The 13,387-nt window shown below is 47.1% G+C and overlaps 1 protein-coding gene across 16 annotated transcripts in view; it reads right to left on the reverse strand.

Annotated features, from left to right (window-relative positions):
- MACF1 (microtubule actin crosslinking factor 1) overlaps window positions 1–13,387 on the reverse strand; it is a 342,588-nt gene that overhangs the window by 55,701 nt on the left and 273,500 nt on the right. The window contains exon 1 of one of the 16 annotated variants that reach the window (XM_059690085.1): window positions 5,859–10,246. The exons of the other annotated variants lie outside the window; for them this stretch is intronic. Within the exon in view, the coding sequence (XP_059546068.1) occupies window positions 5,859–9,890 (4,032 nt within the window). The 5' untranslated portion in view covers window positions 9,891–10,246. Of the gene's footprint in view, window positions 1–5,858; window positions 10,247–13,387 lie in introns of those variants that run through there. 16 annotated transcript variants of the gene reach the window in all.

Here is a 13,387-nt window from a genome sequence, read left to right on the forward strand (position 1 = left end):
GAGGCAGCTGATCGATGTTTCTCTCTCATCGATGTTTCTAGCTCTCTATCCCTCTCCCTTCCTCTCTGTAAAAAATCAATAAAATATATTTTAAAAAAAAAGACTGAAGGATGACAGAAAATAGAAGAGAACAAAATAAATGTAAAAAAGAATTCCATAACCTTGGATAAGACTAATTTTGATCTATATGAGACCACAGATCGCACTAAGATTAGGAAACTGATTCTAGAAAGAATGGTCTATGGCTGGATAAGTGAGTCACCAGGGAGGGAAAGCCCCAGGGGACACTAAAAAGGAAGGTTACAAAGAAAATTACCAGGGGGCTTCATTTTATACTATAATTTGATTACACCACATTTTGTTAGGCAACACTACAAGGCAGTTCAGCTAAAAATGACTATCTCCCCACAACAACATGGTTCCCAGAAAAAACAAGTGCCATGATTCCATTTTGTATTAAAGATGTTTTCACTGAAGAAAAGTCAGAGTAGAGGGGAAAAAGACAAAACAAAACTTCCATATTTTAATTGCTTGGGTGCAAGAAAATGGTGGTGGTGGGGTTGGGGTTGGAAAAGCAACGAAAGCAGACAGCCAAAGATACAGAGGAAGGATGTCCAGTCCACTGAACAATCAAATCTCACTCACACTACGAGTGACATGTATATTCTTTCTGCGCGGTCTTAATATGGTAGCCAGCAACTCCATGTGGCTATTTAACTAACAATCCGGTTCCTCAGTCACACTAACCACATTGCATGTGATCAACAGCCACGTGTGGTTAGTGCCTGCTATACTTAAGCACAGATAGAGAAGATAGCCACCTTGGCAAGAAGTTCTATTGGATAATGAGGTGAATGGCACAGAAAAGTAAGTATCTTAATCTCTTTTATATAACAGGTAATTCTGTTATTGAAATTTGAATTTACTTTGTGTATGAATATTTCCTATAGAAGCATTAGATTTCTTCCTTTGTTTCCTACCTCCTTTCTATGGGCTGTGTTGACAGATACGGGTATTTTTCTCATCTTTTTTCAGAAAGTTAAAAATATATGAAAGCACTTCTAAGTAAATGCTACCTAAATATTTATTTTGAATACAAGTGAACAGAATATTAAAGAAAGTAAATTTGAAAAACACTTGCTCCCTTCTCTCAACTCTCAAATAAAGCTGTTTTGCAAACTCAGTGCTTTTAGACACATTAAAATTCCTACTCTTTAGTATTTCAATAGGACTGTGCCATATTATTAACTAACCAGAGCCGGCAGACATTTCCCACAGCAGAACACTAGTAAAAATTATTGCACGATGTACTTAAGATACAACAGAGACATAAAACAGAAAATTTCCCAAAGAATGTCTTAAAACACCTTTATCTTTGGTAATACCATATTCTCTCAGTTTTCATCCTAACTGATCCTTTTTGATGTCCTTTGCTCTCTTCCTCTTTCTCTTCTACACCTGCAAATGTTAGTGTCTGGGTGGGGATAAGGGAAGAATGTCAGTCCTAGGCCCTCTTCTCATTCTATACTCTCGTCTAGGCAATTCTATCCACTCCTATGGCTTTAAATGTTAATCGTGATAAATGCTTATGATTTTAAAAATGTATATCCAACTACTTTCTTTTTTTTAAAAAATATATTTTTATTGATTTTTACAGAGAGGAAGGGAGAGAGATAGAGAGTTTGAAACATCGATGAGAGAGAAATATTGATCAGCTGCCTCCTGCACACCCCCTACTGGGGATGTGCCCGCAACCAAGGTACATGCCCTTGACTGGAATTGAACCTGTGACCCTTCAGTCCGCAGGCTGATGCTCTATCCACTAAGCCAAACCGGTCAGGGCCCAACTACTTTCTTAACATTGCCATGCAAATGACTCACAGGCATCTTGAACCTAACCATTCCAAAACTGAACAGTACTTCCTACCCCCCCCCCCACCCCGCCCTGCAAACCTGTTCTTCCCTAAACCAACAATATACTACTGTCCCCACCCACTCAGTCGCACAAACCAGAACCTAGAAACCATCCTTAATATCTCCTCTCCCTCCCTCTTAAAATAGAGGCCATTGTCAGGTCTTGATGATTCTACCTCTAAAATATATCTTGAATCCATCCAACTGTCTTCAAATCTACTTACATCTCTCTAGTCCAAGCAACCTGGATAATTGCAGTAGCCTAGCAGGCCTCTCTACTCTGTCCTTGATTTCTTAAATCCATTCTACACACAGTAGCCAATGTGATTAAAAGAAAAAATGTTTATATTGATTTTAGAGAGAGGAAGGGAGAGAGAGAGAATCATTGATCAGCTACCTCCTTCATGCCCCTCTCTGGGGATCAAGCCGGCAACCCAGGCATGAGCCCTTGACCGAATTCGAACCTGCGACTCTTTAGTCCGTAGGTCAACGCTCTATCCGTTGAGCCAAACTGGCTAGGGCTAAAGTATGATACTTTTGAGGATGTCTTTCTCAGTCACTGCATCCTCTCTTTAGATTCACTTCAAGGCACTCTTTCAGAACCCTTGGTCGCTGTGGCCTGGCCCCTTGGTCTTTTAATTCTAACATGCCAAGTTCTTCCCAGCTTCCATTTCCTTTGTCTGGGATGTTCTTCCCTCTGATTCTTTGCTAAGTTACTTCTATTTATCCTTTATGTTTAGTTTTAAAATCCTTTCCCTGACACCACAATTGAAATTCAATATCCCTCTTACTTCTTATTCAATGAATAAATGAATCATTGTATAGAAATAGTGTTAGGGAAAGCAAACAAATCCATTAAGGTTCTGCTTATCGGTTAAGCATTCAAACACTGAACGGAGATTCTGGGGCTCTCCAATTTTTGCTTAAAGACTTTTTGGGCAAGTTTTCATTTTATAGAACCCCTATTTTATACAAAAGGTTTATTTCTTCCCCAGTGATTGGAAATAAGACTAAGGAAGTCTATAAATGAGAAGAGCATTTAAGTAACTACACCTTGCTCTCAGTGGGCCTAGATCCCGCTACAGAAATAGCAAACAAATTCTGACATTTTGCTTCTTCACCAAATTCTCATTATTGCTATTAAAAAGCTTACACCTACTTAAGCCATGTATACACGCGTACATTTGTACATACATACACAGGGGATCTAAAGCAGGTCACTGTAGATCACATTCTGAATACAATCACTTGTCGAGTTCTAAGTGTTTATGTAAAAAATGATAGGTTCAATTTCCTCTAGAAACCCTATTGGAAGAAATGAAATCCATACAGTTTTCATCTTGGAAAAACTTTTTAAAAATCAATTTAGCAAGATTTGTATACTCTATAGTGACATTTATTTTGTTTCAATAAATACTTTCAAAATAGCCTCTCTACATTCTTATTGGTTAATAGTCCTGGCTATGGCTATGGAGCAGATTTCTCCTTTTGTACAAAGATGTAGGCATCTTGCTTCCAGATATTCCATAAAGTAACCATACTTCAAAGGTGATGAACTACCTTGCAGCTGGGCTATTATTTCCTTCTCCTGTCATTTATGACAGGAACATGTCATGAAATGACTACCTACTGTAGCTAGAAGGATCCTTAAGAGATTAGGTAGCTCCATCTACTAATTTTGTAGATGGGGGAAAAAGAGATCCCAGGCACTGATATTAAGGGTTTCCCTGAATTTTTTCTTTTATGCAGATTTGATTGGCTCCTTATAAATTTAGTTTCTGTATTTCACTGATTACTGCTGTAGGCTTTACACTAGAAATATTCTGTATAACTAATAATGCCAGTCAGTGACTTTGGATAGGACCCTGGGATCTTGGTGTTAATCCCAAATTCACTAAAACTCAGAAAACCGAATCAAACCCATCTATCTAAAAGGTGATGCATTCTAATTTGATAGAATGATACATTACAAAATAATTGGTGAAGCCCAAGATGGTACCACCAGGAGGGATCTGTGGCAAAATTGGCAGCTTATGGATCACTGTCAAAATGATTTTTTGTTGCTGGTAGTTGCATGTTTAAATGAACTGTAGCCAGCTAAGGCGACCTGAAAGGCTCTACAATGGAGTGGATGAGAGAACAACCCTTCTTTCTTTTTTCCCATTTTTTTATTTGTTGATTTGAGAGAGGGGGGGGGAGGGGGAGAGATGGAGATAGACAGACAGACAGAAAGAAACATCAATTTGTTGTACCACTTATTTATGCATTCATTGGTTGATTCTTGAATGTGCCCTGACCAAGGATTAAACCCGCATCTCTGGCATATAGCAACAACGCTCTAACCTACTGAACTACCCACCAGGGCAGAACCCATCTTTCTTGTAGTATCCATGGAGATTAATACTCATTCAGTCAGTCAATCAACAGTGAATGCCTACTACAAGGAAGGTACTATTTGGGTCCTGAGGATAGTGTAAAACCAAAACCACCTCCACACTCAGAAACCCCCGGCTATATTAGATTATATTAAACTTTTCATTTTTAAAAAATATATATTTTATTGATTTTCTACAGAGAGGAAGGGAGAGGAATAGAGAGCTAGAAACATCGATGAGTGAGAAACATCAATCAGCTGCCTCCTGCACATCCCCCACTGGTGAAGTGCCCGCAACCCAGGTACATGCCCTTGACCGGAATCGAACCTGACCCTTGAGTCCGCAGGCCAACTCTCTATCCACTGAGCCAAACCGGTTATGGCTCTTTTTTTTTTTTTAATTAATCTTCACCTGAGGATTTATTGGTTGTCTCCTGTATGGGATGCAATCCACAACCTAGGTATGTGCCCTGATTCAGAATCGAACCTGCAACTTCTTGGTGTACAGGACAATGCTCCAACCAACTGAGCCACCTGGCCAGGACTAAACTTTTAACTCCTTCACTCCACTGCTTACCACTGATCAAACCACACCAGGGCAGTGAACTCTAGAATTTACCCATCTCAAATTCCTTTGACTTAGGAGTGCTCAAAGATGTGAACACTGGTTCCCAACAGCTTCCTAACATAGTCTGTTCTCTAACATTAAGAATTTAAAAATCTTAAAAAAAAAAATCTTTAAGGGAGACCCAGGAGAACATTTAGCCCAACTCCCTTATTTTAGAGATTAAGAAACAAGAGGTACAGAAAAGGAAAGTGACTTGCTTCAGGACACAAAGTTTGACAAGATGACTGAAATACCTCTCTTTTTCATAAACATTATGACTTATTTTGGTTTTAATAAACAGCTTTTATATTAAAAAACCATAATTTGCACATCTGTATATTGCTTTAACCCAACATGCTTTGGTGAATTCTTTCAACTAACCAACATATCTCTTTGAAAGGGAAAGGGGGAGGATATTCAGTGATTGAAATCTAATACACTTGATGATTTCAATGGGTTATGGCATTTCATCCTCACAAAATTCACAGGGTTCTGCCTTAACAAATGACGAAACTGGAGACTCAGGACATCTAACTAATTTTCCCAAAGTGGTTAAGAAGTATCTTAGGTCTCATTCCAAAACCACATTCTAGCCTCTATGTGACTGCTGATAATCACTGATCAATTTGATTTAGGCAAAGAACATGCTTATTGTAATTTCAAAAGAAGAGTCACCCATTCCTGCTAATAATCTTTTTTCAAAATGTAAACTAACAACTGTATACATCCCTGTCTTCCTTAGGCTTTTGTTATTTCTTAATAAAAAAACAACAAATTATAGTTTTGCCAAGTGAAAGACATATTTCCCCCCATAAACTCAATAAAAAGACCAGAAAATACCAGAAGCCCCAAAGAGAAGCAAAGAAAGGACTGCCTGTGCCTTTCTAATCACCACCAATTCAGAGAACTTGGAAATCTCCCTTTACTCTCTAGATTCTCCCCAACAAAATGAGCAACAATTACCTCATTTGAATTTAATCCATCAGTTGTAGCCAGAGGCACTTTCCCATGCAGCACTGTGCCAGTCACCTCTTTTATCCCAAATGCTGGAGAATCAAGGTTCTCCTTGATCCACATTCCAGTGGAGGAAGACTCCCCTAGAACAGGAGTTCCTTCTTCTGATATAGGCACTGAATCAGTGTGAACAATATCTCCCAGGATGGGAACACCAGCAGGGAACACTTCCTCCATAGCAGGCTCTGCAGCAGCTAGAGTAGGGGGCTCCTTGGGAGTGGGCACACTATCAACTGTGGGGAAAGGTTCCTCTGAGGTGGGCACTGCAGCAGCTGGGGCTGCAGGCTCCTCTGGGGTGGGCACTGCAGCAGCTGGGGCTGTAGGCTCCTCTAGAGTGGGCACTGCAGCAGCTGGGTCTGTAGGCTCCTCTGGGGTGGGCACTGCAGCAGCTGGGTCTGTAGGCTCCTCTGGGGTGGGCACTGCAGCAGCTGGGTCTGTAGGCTCCTCTGGGGTGGGCACTGCAGCAGCTGGGTCTGCAGGCTCCTCTAGAGTGGGCACTGCAGCAGATGGGGTTGTAGGCTCCTCTAGAGTGGGCACTGCAGCAGCTGGGGCTGTAGGCTCCTCTAGAGTGGGCACTGCAGCAGCTGGGGCTGTAGGCTCCTCTAGAGTGGGCACTGCAGCAGCTGGGGCTGTAGGCTCCTCTAGAGTGGGCACTGCAGCAGCTGGGGCTGTAGGCTCCTCTAGAGTGGGCACTGCAGCAGCTGGGGCTGTAGGCTCCTCCGGGGTAGGCACTGCAGCAGATGGGGTTGTAGGCTCCTCTGGGGTGGGTACTGCAGCAGCTGGGTCTATAGGCTCCTCTGGGGTGGGCACTGCAGCAGCTGGGTCTATAGGCTCCTCTGGGGTGGGCACTGCAGCAGCTGGGTCTGTAGGCTCCTCTGGGGTGGGCACTGCAGCAGCTGGGTCTATAGGCTCCTCTGGAGTGGGCACTGCAGCAGCTGGGTCTATAGGCTCCTCCGGGGTAGGCACTGCAGCAGCTGGGGCTGTAGGCTCCTCTAGAGTGGGCACTGCAGCAGCTGGGTCTGCAGGCTCCTCTAGAGTGGGAACTGCAGCAGCTGGGTCTATAGGCTCCTCTGGGGTGGGCACTGCAGCAGCTGGGGCTGTAGGCTCCTCTGGGGTGGGCGCTGCAGCAGCTGGGGCTGTAGGCTCCTCTGGGGTGGGCGCTGCAGCAGCTGGGGCTGTAGGCTCCTCTGGGGTGGGCACTGCAGCAGCTGGGGCTGTAGGCTCCTCTGGGGTGGGCACTGCAGCAGCTGGGGCTGTAGGCTCCTCTGGGGTGAGCACTCTAACAGTTGCAATATCAGGCTCCTCTGGAGCAGCTGGGGTGACAGAGCCCTCTGGGATGTCCTCCCCTGTGGATGGCACTGCAACAGCTGGGACATATGCCTCAATGGTGACCTCGGAAGCAACTGGCATGTCCTCCTCTGGAAAGGGCACTGTGACAGCAGCTACAGCAGTTCCCTCTGGGGTGGGCACTGCAGCATCTAGGGCATCTTCTACAGTGGGCATTATAGCAGTTGGGGCAGGTTTCTCTGGGATGGGTATCCATTCCTCCAAAATTGGTTCAGTATTACTAGCTTTGGTAACTTGTTCCCCCATAAAGATATTTAGCAATGATTCTGAATCTCTCATTTCTGTCTCCCCTCCACTCAGCTTGGGCTTTAGGTCATTCACAGTTCCCTCTCCATCACTGCTATGTCTATGTCCTCCATCCAGCAGGTGCAGACTCTGAATCTCTGACTCTAGGGACTTTCTCTGGAGATCCTGGAAGACCTGCTCTGGGAAGTCTCTATGAAAATGTGCTAGGGCTTGGTCCTCCAAAAGCTGGGTTTCATAACCCAGCTCTTGTGCCTCACCATAAACTTTCTCCATGGACAACTCACAAGGGTCCACAGTTCCCAAGGAAGTCAGACTGTTTTCTTGATTAATAGCTCCTTCCTCATTTTCCAAATGAATCTCATCTGTTAGTAAATGTGAACCATATGATAACACCTCTACTTCAGATCCTGAGATAATATCTGTTCGTTCACAGCTAAAAGCAGAACTGAGGGGGGACCTCTCAACATTCCCCTCAATCCGACTGCAGTCTACCTGGAACAAACTGCCGTTCTCTTTGGCTAGCTCAGCTTCACAGGCTGATAGGTTTTCTTCATGAGAAGCTCTGCAATCAGAGCTGGGCAATCCTCCTGGGTCCAGCTTTCCCGGTGACTCCAGGTCAGCTGGGTGTCTGAACTTAAATTCCCCTGCAGTTTTGGGGCTAAAAGGCACTTTTTCACACTCCGCACTAACAGTGGGAACGTCCCTCACGATATCAAAGTGGGCAGTAAGTTCCACAGCATTAGGCACCTGAGAAGAATCCAGGGCATTAAAATACTCACAATCCAATCCAGAATTATCACCTTTCACCCTTACATTTACAACGTCTACATGCTCCTCTTCTAAGGCAGCCCCTGGAAAATTACTAATTACAAGTGAATTTTCTGTATCCCGGGATGGGGCCAGCCCTTCAGAAGCTTGGCTCTCCAGCTCAACTAGAGGAGTTATTTCTTCTTCACATAAACATTCTTTTTCAAGTTCAAGAAACATCTGCACTGAATCTGTGTCAGAGAGCTGTTCCGAATTGACAGGACCAACAGTGTATTCTAAATTGGAAACAAGGCCCTCCAGCTCCTGGGCAGCTTTGTTTTTCAGCTCACCTATAGCACTCTCACCTGTGAGAATATAACTGTAATCAAGAGGTGTATCCTCAAGAACAGAAGCCAAGCGATTCTCAGCTGGCTGGAGGTCATCAGAGCAACAAATATGACCAAGAGCTAGGTGGCCTGAAGTCTCCAAGGCAGCAGCCGAGCAATGGGACCCATCCTCTACCACTGCTACAGTGTTTGCTTGTTCTCTCTCTTCAAAAATATCCACCAGGCTGTTCTTTTTCTCATCTGCCATTGGAAAAGCCTTTCCTCTCCCTGACAGTTTCTCCTCCTGCCACTCCTCCTCAGCCTCCATCATAATCCATCGCTCATCTTCCTCAAACTTTAGTTCAGACTCTGTTTTCTCTCTTAGGCTGGGGGTTATGAGAACATGCAACTCTGGATCCAACAGCTCTTCACTCAGGCAAGGGGAGAGAGGTGGCATTTCCACAGTGCAAGCTGTGTCCCCAAGGGGGTGCTGCTTCTCTCTAAAGACTCCCTGAGCCAAACTTTTCATGGCTCTGGGCCAGGTTGCACTTGAGAATCTGTGTTCCTGCATTAGATCTGTGTTACCACTTGGTGCTGCAGCTTCTGATTCTAGAGGCTGGAATTCATGGGGAGAGCTCTCACTGTGCTGCTGAAATCTGAAGTCTTGGCAGTCTCCACTTAAATTTTTCACATCCTGCACTTCTGGAATGCCTATGGATTTGGACACATGTTCCAGAGTTACTGATTCTAACTGAGGTTCCCTGTTGTCCAAATGGCCAGAACTTTCTGTTAATGCAGAACTGGATTCCTTCTTCTCTTGCAAGGAAGGATTTGAAGCACCAGCTTCTGAAACCTCACTGAGAGAAGCTTCCATCCTTTCTGCAAATTCTGGGAAATTGGGTGGCATGAAGGACTTCCATGATCTCCTGTTAACATTGTCTTTGCGTTCTGCATTTGGTCGCCTTCTGGGTGGCACAGGTGCCAACTTCTGCACATCACTGCTTAGCTTCAGTGCATCAAATATTATTCGCTCATCTAGCTTTTTGCCTTCTGGTGCTCTAGACTCAAAAACATTAGATGCTGCTCCTAAGGTACCATTGCTGGATATAGTACTTCCTTCCATCTTTTCCATGGTGCTTTTTGACGTCTGATTAAGCTTTGACCCCTGGTCAATCTGTTCATTTATCCTCATTGTGTCATATATAGACCGCTGTGGAACATAGCAATCCTCTATATAGCCATCCTCTTCCTCTCCTTTCCCCAGGCAGGTGGGGTTCCGCCTTAAACAGTCTGGCCTGCTGAGTGGCTTACCCATACTTCTTCAATCAAAACGAACCATCAACCTTTTAAATGGTTTTCATGAATTCCCCAAAAATGCATTCTGTGTAAATTTAAAATTCCTTTACATGTTCATAATCCCAACCAACCAACTGGATTTACCCTCTAGAAAGGCCTGGAAGTTCCACTTTGAAACCATCCTGGGAGACGCTCTAAGAGGAACAGCTTTTTTTTCACAGGCTAGCAGTCTCATAGTTGCAGATAAGTGGTATAATTTACTCAACAAACAAAATAATTCTTTGTATGGCTTCTTTTTAAAGAGCACGGCTCTTTCTAATTTAAGCAATAAAAAAATCATCTGATATTGACAAGTCTTATTCAATATCTAGTTCCACTCACTTCTCATCCAAGGAGAGCTGGAAGCAGGATTTATACCGATCGTGTCCTTTAACAATGGCACAGCCCCTCTAGTCTTCATGTATAGCCCAAGCTCCTAAGAATTCCTCTCATTTTATCCTCAGTTCCACCCCTGGAGAGTCCAGCTGGTCTGAATTAGCCATTCGTTCTCCCTAGTTCGCGTGTTTGCAATTGAACTGGGCCGGTCGGCGGATATTCCTGCAACTTTAAACACAGGAAGTCCTTCATTCGGGACCGGTCCGGGGCTTCCTGTCTCCCAAACATCACGGCATTGTTGTGGCTCCCAGCACAGCCCAGCGCGGTGGCCGCACAGCCCGGCGAGAGGGCCCGGCGGCGCGGCCTCGGAGCTCGCTCAGCGCGGCCCACTCCCCCGCGCCGTGCCGCGCGCCCGGCGGCCGGGTCGCCTCACCGCAGCTGGCAGGTGGCTCCGGCCTCGCCGGCCTCCGGTCCCGCTCAGGAAGTTAGTTTGTCCCTCCGGCCGCGGAGCCCGCGTGCTGTGGGTGCCGCCTCCCCCGCCGCCGCGCCGCGGGCTGCATGTCAAGCAGCCGCCTCTCCTCGCCGCCGCCGGCCCGCCGGCCCCCGCCCGCAGCTGTCACGGGCCCGGCATGCTAACTTCGCGCCGGAACAAAGGCTCCGCTCGGGCCGCGCGGGGGCGAGCCCTGCTCCCCGCTCCCTCGCGCCGCTCGCTCGGCGCTCGCTGCCAGGGCCGGGCTGGCGGGCCGCTCCCCGCCCCTTCCGCGCCGCCCCGCCCGGCAGCCCCCTGGAAGCCCCGAGCGCGAGGCAGAGCCCGGGGGAGGAGGTGGAGGCGGGGCCCGGGCGGGGGCCGCGCAAAGAGCGACCGGAGCCGAGAGCGCGGGGCGGCCGAGGGGATTGGAGGCCGAGGCGCGGAAGGAGGGGCTTCGGCGCGGGGGGCGGGGGGGCCGGGCGCCAGCCGCTCGGCTCCGCGGGCCCCGCCCCCCGCCCCCCCGGCCGGGGGAAAGCCCCGCCCCGAGAGGGCGAGAGGAGGGAGCCGCACCGCGAGCCGCGCAAATCCCCTGACAAAGGAAAGCCCCGCCCTCCTCCCCCCCCCCCCGGCCCGGCCCCCGTCGCCCCGCCGCGGCCCCCGCCCCGGGCTCCGAGCCCAGCCCCGGAGCCGGCGAACCCAGAAGGGGGACCCGCCGCCCCAGCCGCCGGCTTTGGCAGGGCCGCTCGGGCCCATCTGCCAGCAGGGTCGCCGGCTGCCGCGGGCCGCTCGCCTCCGACTGGCTCCAGCTCTGCCGCCGAAGGCTCTCCGAGCCCCTCCGGTGTCACCGTAGTGCGCCCCGGCCAGGCCCAGGAGCACGCAGCCTCGAACCCGGCACTTCCCGGTGTCCGAAGGCATGCGGTCAAACTCGGAGAGCAAGTTACTGGGAAACTCTAGGCGCCTTCTCTCTCCTCCTCCTCCTCCTCTCATCAGGTCCTGGTCCCTTTCTGCCCACAGGGCCGAGCGGCGTCAGTGACTCGGTGGAGATGCCAGCAGCAGTGTCCCACGCCCAACACCTGGGCGCCTTTGCTGCTGCGCACATGCCAGGAAACCCGAGCCTCCGGGCCAGCTGCAGAGCAGGGGTCTGTGTTTCCAGGTTGATGACAGAAAATGCTATAGAAAGGTGGCCCACAATTCTGTCCACAGCTTTTTGGCTTTTAGAAAAGCTAAGTCACCTGGTGACAGTTAAACAAAGAAAATACAAAGGGAAACCCAGGAAACTGTCCACCAGAGGCAGCTACATTTCTGAAGGGCAAAAAAAAATCTTTTAAAATTTCAGTTGGTCAATAGACAGTCAAACTTACAGAGAAGTTATTTCTATCCTTTACGCAAACAGTAAGTGAGGCCAACAGTTGGTGTTTGGAGATCTGGCAGTGCAACCCTGAGCTGAGCCTTACCTACGCAGGAAGCCAGAGAGGTCCTTGGCAAAAATGAGGTGTGGGCTGAAGCCTGTGCTCAGCATTAAACAAATAAAAGACCTTTCAATGGCAAACTGTTTTTACACTTTCTCACTTTGATCCATTCAGCCCACTCAAATCCGAAACTCTCTCCCCATCTGTAAACTGGAAGAGAGGGGCACAGACTAAATTATGTCTTGACCGCCTTTCTAATTTTAATATCCTTTAATTCTAAAACTTTTATTTTTTTAAATATATTTTATTGATTTTTTTACAGAGAATAAGAGAGAGGGATAGAGAGCTAGAAACATCGATGAGAGAGATCGATCAGCTGCCTCCTGCACACTCCCCACTGGGGACGTGCCCGCAACCAAGGCACATGCCCTTGACCGGAATCGAACCCAGGACCCCTCAGTCCGCAGGCCGACGCTCTATTCACCGAGCCAAACTGGTTCGGCTAATTCTAAAACTTTTAAAGGAGCTGCCCCAGAATCCTGAGTCCTCGTGGTCCCCCACTGCAAGACACTAGAAGCCCTGTCTCCTGAGGAACCCACAGCAGAAAGAACCAAAAAAGATGCTTGACCTAGAGAAGGTTCCAGGCAATATGATAAACCAGAAGTATCTATCTGAAGGACTGGAACAAGGGAGGAAGGAAGCTTGTTCTGGATACAGTGTCTCCTTCAGCTGACACACGAATATCCAAGGGCACATTTCAAACAAAGAGCTTTCTCACAGCTATTCAAAGAATAGGGTGTCCCTTAAAGTGGTGAAATTCCTAATTCTGGAGGTGTTTGAGCGGAAATTCATGCAATCACTTGGCAGAGATTTGCGGAAACAGATTTTAAAATCCGCTATCAGTTTGTTTAGAATAAATGTTAAGTTTCCCTCTGACGCACTGTGTTCCTAGGGGCTTGATCAACTTACAGATCTGATTCTTAACCTTTCAGGGAATCCAGGTTTTAATTTTCTTTTAATTATTCAGTACAACTGGAAAAACCTGGGGAAGGCAAGATCAATTTCACTAGCAAATCTCTCCGGCCAAATACATTCACTTAAGTGTTCAGATATCATAACACTGTTAGCGTGCCAGGGCCCTTCTGGCTGGAAGAATCTGAGGAATTCTGGCTCTGGACTAAGGGTGGGTGGTTATTCTATTATAAAAAATGATCTTGATGTGGAATCACAAACTTCCCAGGCAGAAATTCCTTTCCTGTTTCC

Source organism: Myotis daubentonii, chromosome 3, assembly GCF_963259705.1.
Source record: "Myotis daubentonii chromosome 3, mMyoDau2.1, whole genome shotgun sequence".
In the NCBI taxonomy this organism is placed as follows: Eukaryota; Metazoa; Chordata; class Mammalia; order Chiroptera; family Vespertilionidae; genus Myotis; species Myotis daubentonii.